Source organism: Agrilus planipennis, unplaced genomic scaffold, assembly GCF_000699045.2.
Source record: "Agrilus planipennis isolate EAB-ADULT unplaced genomic scaffold, Apla_2.0 scaffold452, whole genome shotgun sequence".
NCBI classification, from domain to species: domain Eukaryota; kingdom Metazoa; phylum Arthropoda; class Insecta; order Coleoptera; family Buprestidae; genus Agrilus; species Agrilus planipennis.
In genome coordinates, this window is record NW_020439165.1 from 23,602 (window position 1) to 32,700 (window position 9,099).

At 32.9% G+C, this 9,099-nt stretch overlaps 1 protein-coding gene across 1 annotated transcript in view; it reads left to right on the top strand.

Moving 5' to 3' along the window:
* The window catches only part of LOC112905448 (alpha-1A adrenergic receptor-like), a gene marked incomplete at its 5' end in the record, with an annotated part of 29,583 nt that extends 22,598 nt beyond the window's left edge, over window positions 1-6,985 (top strand). Inside the window, one exon of the mRNA XM_025977921.1 lies at window positions 6,763-6,985. Coding sequence (XP_025833706.1) covers window positions 6,763-6,852 — 90 coding nt within the window. The remainder of the gene's footprint in view (window positions 1-6,762) is intronic.
* Window positions 6,986-9,099: the final 2,114 nt, after the last annotated feature.

Genomic DNA, 9,099 nt, shown 5'->3' on the forward strand with positions numbered 1-9,099 from the left:
ACCTACATTTATTTAGACGATAATTAGCTATATTCGTGTATGTAATGTAAAATTAGTTTTCGTGGAAATACGTCAAAAGATTATTGTATGAAACGAGCTTAAACGGTACGCTGATTATTATTAACGTGAAACTTGTACTACGTAAACTTTGTTTAGTGTACTTTTCGTAAAATGCATCAAGAATTATATTAAAATAATACTAAATAGGAGTTTTTACTAATTTTCAACCAATTGCGATCAAAACGACCACTTTCAAGAATAATACATCTAACAGTTATATTATTAATATTAACAAGTTGCATAAAAAAATACAATGCTATAGATCATAGTTTGTATTTCTTTGTTTATTTGTAAAAAACACTGTTTGAAAGGTCTAATAGCTATTATAATACCATCCACCATCCACAAAATTAATAATACTAAGTATTTATATCGTTTTTACTGAAATAAAAATCCCTTTGCAGTCAACAACATCGTCTATTCGATACACTTTAAAATAAGTTCAACTCTATAGTGTGTAACAGAAATACGTGTGGAGCTTTGTAGGGGTAAACTAGATGCAATAAGGAATCGCATGGTGAGTTCAGCAGAACAACAATTTGCAACCAAAGCCGGTCCTGCGCGTGAATCGACAGCGTAGATGTGCACAAATAACGAAGTTGAATTAATATTCTGCAGCTACATCACAGCTACATCAATGGAGAATGTAAACAGTGACGGTTATCGAACGTCTAAGAAAAACAAGCAATTTATTACTGCACATAGGTAATATTCATTACGATAAGTTGTAGCACTGCGAAAATTATACCTCAACAAGTAACATGATTTTTACAACAATTGTTCTACTGACCTTTCCCCTTGAACACGCCATTGCGATTTTCTTTACCAAAATTGAATTTACTGGTATTTTAAACTACGATTTCCTCGAAAATGGTAAACATACAAGCATTTACATAATTTTCTAATTAGTGTGCCCTATCACCTCCTACATTATCCACAGTTATTTCTGTTACACGCAGTATATGAAGCTGTAGGGACGACAGAGAAAACCGCCTTTCTCAACTCCGAATAATTTAGTTACCAATATGAAATGATTTCAACCAACGCATTTATACCACAAATTAATACAGAAACCTCACATTCCCTAAGTAGGAGTTTTCACTTAAGTAATGAAAAATTGTCATTAAAAAAATTGATGGCAAATCAATATACATAGATATTTATAGCTTTAATATTCTCCTAAAACTTTGCTACAAGGAATAAAATTAGATTCAAACCTAATATACCTTGCAATGTTTCAGTGTTTTTATAAATGTCAAAGGCGATAAACATTTTCATAATTATGCTACGAAGATTCCTACTGTTCTAAAATGTGAACAGCCATATAGACCAAATAACTACATAACCTGTTAATATTCAAAGCCACATTTGTGAAAAATTTATCATTTTGTAAAGCTTGTTTTATTTCATATATTGATGTATGATGCATATATTATATTATATTATATTATAAATACACATCTTGAAGGTTAGGATATGCACATTTTACATGATAGCATTATGGTCGGACATTATTTGCTTAACGAATATTTTAAAAAAATTGCAATCGGCTGAACGTCTCAGTCGCGCTCTTAATTACCAGTTTCCTGTCATTTTTTTGCGTAAGACGTAAATGATGAGGTATTGACTCATTTATTCTTTATTAATTATTCTTGATGATGATGATATAGCAATATTAGCATCTAGCAAGGAGGAGTTAGAGGTAGCTTTACATAAAATGGAAGCGGTACTGACAAAACAGTACTGTATGAAAATAAATAAAAGAAAACAAAAATACTGATATGCAAGGGAAGGAAAAGTAGGGAAAGAGCGAATATAAAGATAGAAGACGAAAAATTAGAGGAAGTGGCCGATTTTAGGTATCTAGGAAGTCAGATAATTCAGGAAGGAAGGAGTAGCAGGGATATAAAGCAGAGGATAGCGCAGGATCGAGTCGCCTTCAATAAAAAGAAGTCAGTTCTATGCTTGCGAACGGTTAATTTAGAAATTCGAAAAAGGTTGTTAAAGGTGTATGTTTGGAGCACGGCGCTGTACGAGTGCAAAACATGGACGGTGGACGCGGCGGAAAAGAAAAGGTTAGAAACGTTCGAAATGTGGTGTTACAGGCGAATGATGAGGATACCGTGGATAGAGAAGGTTAGAAATAAAGAGGTATTGGAAACAGTAAGAGAACAGAGGACTCTATGGAAATCAATAATAAATAGGCGAGTTAGGTTAGTAGGACACTTTCTCAGGCATGAAGGTCTAGTCAGAGACATATTAGAGGCAGAAACAGAAGTTAGGAGGGGTAGAGGTAGACCTAGATTAGATTACTGTTCGCAAATGGTTAAGAATATGGGTTGTTCTAGCTTTAGGGAAATGAGAAGATTAATAGGAAAGAGTGGAGGTGCGTGTCCAACCAGTCTTGGTACTGACGACCTTATGATGATGAACTTGTTTTTGAAAAGCTCCTTTGATTTGGTCAGTGATTTATCGAGATTGTCTATGGCGTGCTGATGAGTTATAATAACTTAAGTTTGAAGTTGCTATCCACGCCTGTTGGTTTCAATAAATTACTAACTAGAAACATATACATACGATTATTATTTACTATAGGGCTTTCTGGCCGTTGTCTTTGGAAATTTGTTTCCGACATTTAGATAGAAATGGCATCAATAAACATTAGAGAAGATTTTAGGAAAGAATTACCATTAATCCGAACAATACTGTTGAATATTGTGACTGAACAAAGGGAACTTTACAATTGCCAACTAAAAGATAAAGATATAAGGCATTGAAGATATTTTAATCCTAGGAATAGCTACTAAAAATAATAAAATCTCTTGCAAATATATAAACTTTAGCAAAGAAGTACCGATGGATAAACCTATAACAGTTATCGATGTGAATGGATAGTAATCAACACATTCCTGACAACTTATTGCCAATAAAGTGCAAAACTAGACTATTTCTTGTGTAGTATAAAAGCTTTGTTTTAGCCTTCCCATATTAATTATGTATGGCAGTTCACGTGTGTGGCATATGGCTGTTATACTTAATTCGGGAACGGCATGTTTGTTATCCGTAATAGATAATTATACTAATTTTGAAGTTTTTTATTAACAAAGTGTAAACCCAAATTTCGAGTACCTTTTTAAAAAGAGAAATTTCGAACGTCGTTCGTTAAATATATGAAATCCTATGACATTGTTAGTTACTTAATAGTGGATTAATATGCAATATTAATTTGAAATCATTTTTTCGATTTTTTATTTACCCACTAGAAACTACCTCAAATTAATGAGGGAAAAATTGTTGCTGTTGTCACACGCCCGCCGGGAATCGAACCCGGGACGTTTGGCTTTACGCACCAATGTTCTGACAACAGCAACAATTTTTCCCTCATTAATTTGAGGTAGTTTGTAGTGGGTAAATAAAAAATCAAAAAAATGATTTCAAATTAATATTGTCGTTCGTTAATTTAACCTTATAATAAATTTAATTGTAAACAATGATTGTATGTATATTCCTAGGAAATGTATACAATTCCGAGGCTATTTAGGAAATCTATAAAATACTGTTTCAAAAATTTTTTAATACACACATATCCTGGGAAGTGTATACGTTTTCCAGGAATTGTATGCAATTTTGATATTGTACTAGAAAATGTACAAAACTAATGCTTTCTGTGAATAAAATGAATAAAACACGTTATGATGCCTGATGTGTATGCATTGGTCACGTTATTGTTTGATTAGGTTAGGTTTGGAGATGTATATTCATTACTGACGTTATTGTTTGGTTATAAGGTAGATTTATGACAGACTGGAATATTTTCAAGGGCTATATTGGAATAATGTCTTCAAAAAGTATGCTTTATTATGATCTCTGCGCCCAACATATATATATATATGAAAGTGATCAGCATTATTACCTCTGCAACATACTAAACAAAGATAACCTAGTTACATTATTCTAACATCTAACATAGCCCGTCTCCGGCAGGCAGGGACATTAAACAAACTCCAGTCTGTCATAAATCTCCCTAACCAAACAATAACATCACCAAGAGATATAGGTACATCTGCAAACAGCCTTGCCTATTTAGTATTATTTCTAATACATCTCCGACTGCTATTTAGGAAATGTATAGATTTCCTAGGAAATGTGTCTAATACAATTTATTTCACATTTCCTGGCGATTTTAGGAATTATATACATATCCTGGGAATTGTATAGGTACAATAACGGATTTCATACATTTTCGGTAACAGACACACTGTATATGCAACGCTTTTATAAGGCTTTTGTCAAGCATGTGAAATACTTCACATAGCAGCTGCTATTAGTAGATGTCTATATTAAATAGAAACTATAATTCCTCACAACCATTTACAACCTTTATTTTTGTTGCAATGTAAAACAAAAAATTCAAGAGCTGTTTCTTATTTCACGTTACTGCAATATGTTTAATTTACTAGTTTCCGCTAAATTAATTTTAGCCATTAGCCGCTTTTCATTATGCAAATCACATGTTGTAGGAAGAACAATTTGTAAGCAAACTGACAGTTTATGTTGGTCTTTTTAACTTGGGACTAACGACTTTAATAAATTTAGAGCATAAACTTGTTGTACAGCTTGAAATGAAGCTTACCACGAAAATACTCTGTTAAGGGAAAACGTCAGATGCATGGACACGCCTGTAACGTACTCACTCTTTCTTGAGATTACACATTTCGCCAAAACTGTTAATTAGTTATTTTAAAAACTGAACACGACGGCTTGCAATCCTTTTCCGCCAAGTTATACAATTTTATAATTGTCATCAGAGTTCTATTAACGTTTATTTTTCCTCACCTTTTCCCTGTCATCCTTTTTTTATCCCGGTTTGATAAAATATCAATGACAGTTGACCTTAATGGAGCGGATTTTACATCGCTAAATTATCGCTACTGTAAATTACACAACATATGTTTAACAAAATGCACCTGGTTCCTTTATTCCTTTATTTTTAATTCGTTTGAAACCTTCTCTTTATTAAGGAAAAATGAGCTATTCTTTTTTATGGCGCAAATGGATGTTCCATTCACATTTATTTTTTATAAAAACAGAAGTTGTGAATACAAATTATATTAAAAACAATCATCAATCATCATATGGTCGTCAGTCCCAAGACTGATTGGACACGTACCTCCACTCTTTGTTAATCTTTGCATTTCCCTAAAACTAGAACATCTACATCATGATATTTCTGAACAGTAACTAATCTGGTTCTATCTATACTTCTTTTAACTCATATTTTCATGCTTGAGAAGGGGTCCTATCAACCTATTTCGCCTATTTTTTATTGACTTCCATAGACTCCTCTGTCCCCCTTTTCCTTCTTATACCTCATCATTTCCAACTTTCTCTATCCACGGTATCCTTATCATTCGCCGGTACACCACATTTCGAACGCTTCAAACCTTTTCTTTTTCGTCATATCCTACGTCCATGTTTAGCACCCGTACAGCGTCGCGCTCCAAACATATACTTTTAACAATCTTTTTCGAATTTCTAAATAAATCGTTCGCCAGCATAGAAGTGACTTCTTTTTATTGCAGGCGACGTGACCCTGCGCTATCCTTTGCTTTATATTCCTACTACTCCTTCCGTCCTGAATTATCTGATTTCCCAAAACAAAAACAAATCACTCAAGATTTCACTCTTTTATTGATAATATGTACTCTGTGTCGGGGATTAGAAATAAATAAATCAAAATTTTCAATTGTAAATACAATATTCAACCAAGAGAATGCGGTGAATCATAGCCTTAATTATTATTTTTAACGAATTATTTATAGTCTACTATAATAATCTTTCCGCTTGAACATAGCTTCTTTCGATGAATGAAATATACCAAAAATAGAAATTATTATTTAACTGGTATGGAAACGGCTTTCACTTGATCAAGCTGTTATATGTGTGGCAAATTAATTATAGGTAGTGAAATCAATAAATGACTTGCAAGGTTTCTTTCGACTCTTAACCGTGGTGCTTCTCGCTGCTTTTAGTGAAAATTAGATAACAATGAATAGTCGGAGTTTTGTCACTAAGCAACATTATGTCATGGCCCACGAGATTTTTTACACTACTTCTGGTGCCTTCAATAAATAACTACGAACATAAATACCATCTGCAGATATCTGCCACGTATTGTGAGCACGTCAATATTATTGCAACAAGGTTTTTTTCTAATAAAGGATGTCAAATTGTCAAGCTGAACCGACAGCGCAGTAATCAGTGTTATAAAGCATGTACAATAAATAGAACAGTTGGCGTGGGTTCAGTTCGACAAGTAGATAATCTTAATCATAAAAGGGCTTTGCTGAATATGTAGCAAATTTCTACAGATTTATTAATATTACTAAGTACTGTATGTAGGAGGTAACATATTTTTTTTAAAATAGTAAATAAATTTGCTAATACTTACACAAATTGCTAATCTACTGATTTAATATAAAAATTATTTTAATTTTTAAATATTTCAAAATTTTAAAACAAAATTCTTTAACCTCCTTCTGGATAAGAAATCACTTGTCTGCACTCTATGGGATCACGTCTGTGTATATTTAGGACGATTTAATCCATGCCTAAATGAAGGAAAATATGATATGTTTTCCAATGTGTATGAATAAGAGTGTAAATATTGAAATTTTCTGATTTTATTTTTTTAATTTTCAGAGATCCCAAAAACTAGTCGGTTGTAAAGAAGAATCGGAGACAGAACGAGGATCTTCGGAAGAGGATAATGTAATAAAATGTACTAGGTAAGTTTATTGCACATTATACGCTTCTTGAATCTAAAGAGATGTTTTATCATTATTGGTTTTACTGAAGACGTTCTATTACTTTTATTTTTGTTCTTATAAGTAGTTGTACTTCTTTTTTCTTTTATATGGGTACCTATCAGTTCTTTTACAGTAAATGTGTTTGTAATTTGTCAAGCCTGATGATTATGGTGTTTCTATTACTGTTTAATTAATTTATCAGTGCGTTTACTTTTTTTGAATATCGTAAGCATAAATAATACTATTTTAAAATTACGTACTTTTGCAAGATAGAAGACGAATAATTAGAAGAAGTGGCTGATTTTAGATATCTAGAAAGTCAAATAAGTGAGGACGGAATGAGTGGTAGGGATATAAAGCAGATGATAGCGCAGGGTCTACTCGCCTTCAATAAAAAGAAGTTACTTCTGTGCTCGCGAACAGTTAATTTAGAAATTCGAAAAAGATTGTTAAAGGTGTATGTTTGGAGCGCGTGGCTATACGGGTGTGAAACTTGGACGGTGGCCGCGGCGGAAAAGAAAAAGTTAGAAGCGTTCGAAATGTGGTGTTACAGGTGAATGATGAGGGTACCGTGGATAGAGAAGGTTAGAAATGAAGAGGTATTAGAAAGAATATGAGAACAGAGGACTCTATTGAAGTCAATAAGAAATAGGCGTGATAGGTTGGTAGGACACCTTCTCAGGCATGAAGGTCTAGTCAGTGTCATATTAGAAGCAGCAACGGAAGTTAGGACGGGTAAAGGTATACCTAGATGAAATGACTGTTCGCAAATAGTTAAGGATGTGGATTGTTTTAGTGTTAGGGAAATGCGAATATTAGCATCAGGGTAGGAAAGAGTGTAGATGCGTGTCCAGCCAACCAGTCTTAGGACTGACGACCTTATGATGATGACTCTTGCAATAAACCAAACGATACGTCGAAATGAAATTCAGGTTTATTGTAAATCTACTCATCAGGGCTTTGTTAAGAAATGTCTATAGATAATAAAAGAGAAGTATTGAGTATACTGACACATGTACATTTTACAAGTTATGTTTTCGGTATAGAAATATATGTATACATATTACCTAATCAGAATAATTTGAAATAAACGAACGATGACTAATTATCAGTTGTCCATTTTCGAAGTTCCTGCTGGATAGATAATTATAGTTGTATATCTGAGTTTATTTGCAGCAGCGTCGTATCTTTGCGAAATATCGCAAAATTGGATAATATACGTACCAATTTGACATTATTACTTGTAATTGTATAGCGGTAATATACGTATAATATCTAATCGGTCATGGGGTATAGATATGGCAGGGGTAATGTCAAAAATGAAGTAGGATTATAGAACGGTATGGGAAAATAGGTCTATTATTGGCATTGAAGGAAAACTCGGGGAAGAACCAGACAGATTACGAAGTATAAAGCATAGTAAAGGAAATAAAACATAAAAAAGGACCAAACCATCGAATTTTTCAAATCGAAATGCGGTTTTCTGTAAATATTCGATTCATGAGACCGTCTACAAGTTTTGTGAGCATAAGAGATCAGTTCATCTTCAAAGTATTGATGAAGAAGAAAAATGTAGTTTTATAAGTGCATTGTACAGTTGCTACAGAAGAAGCACGATAAATAATTATAGAAGTAAGTAATAAGGGTTTTGAGGGTTGCTAAACAGGAATATGCAGTCGGCGACGGTACTTGGGACCCAATGTGATCGTCATAAACGTCGCTTGTAGGAGTTATGCTTTAAATTAATTAAAAATCAATTGAAATTAGTTATTAGGGGGTTTGGGGGTTACTGAACATGAATATGCAGTCGGCGACAACCTCTGATATACCTCTTGTGCTTAGTTATCGATGATTTGATAAATGATATTGACTGATTTGATTTATGATATAAGGTTTTTTCTATTTTTTTAATACACTGGTTTTTGGATATATAATACTTTTTAATAAATATTTGAAGCATAATTTTTAAAAATAATTGTTTTACAAAGTTTTTTTAAACAGTTTTCATCTAAACCTTCATTGTAAGCCGTCGCCGATTACATATTTGTGTTCATCAGCGACCCTCAAAACTCCCTAGTAACAAAATTGGACTTATTTTTAACATTATTGAAGGAGTTCTTTTGCAACTTTTCAATGCACTTATAAGATTACAATTTTCTTAGGCACTAATGCATTTTTGAAGATGAATTTTTATTTCCTCGACTATCAATAGAACAAATGGAAATAATAG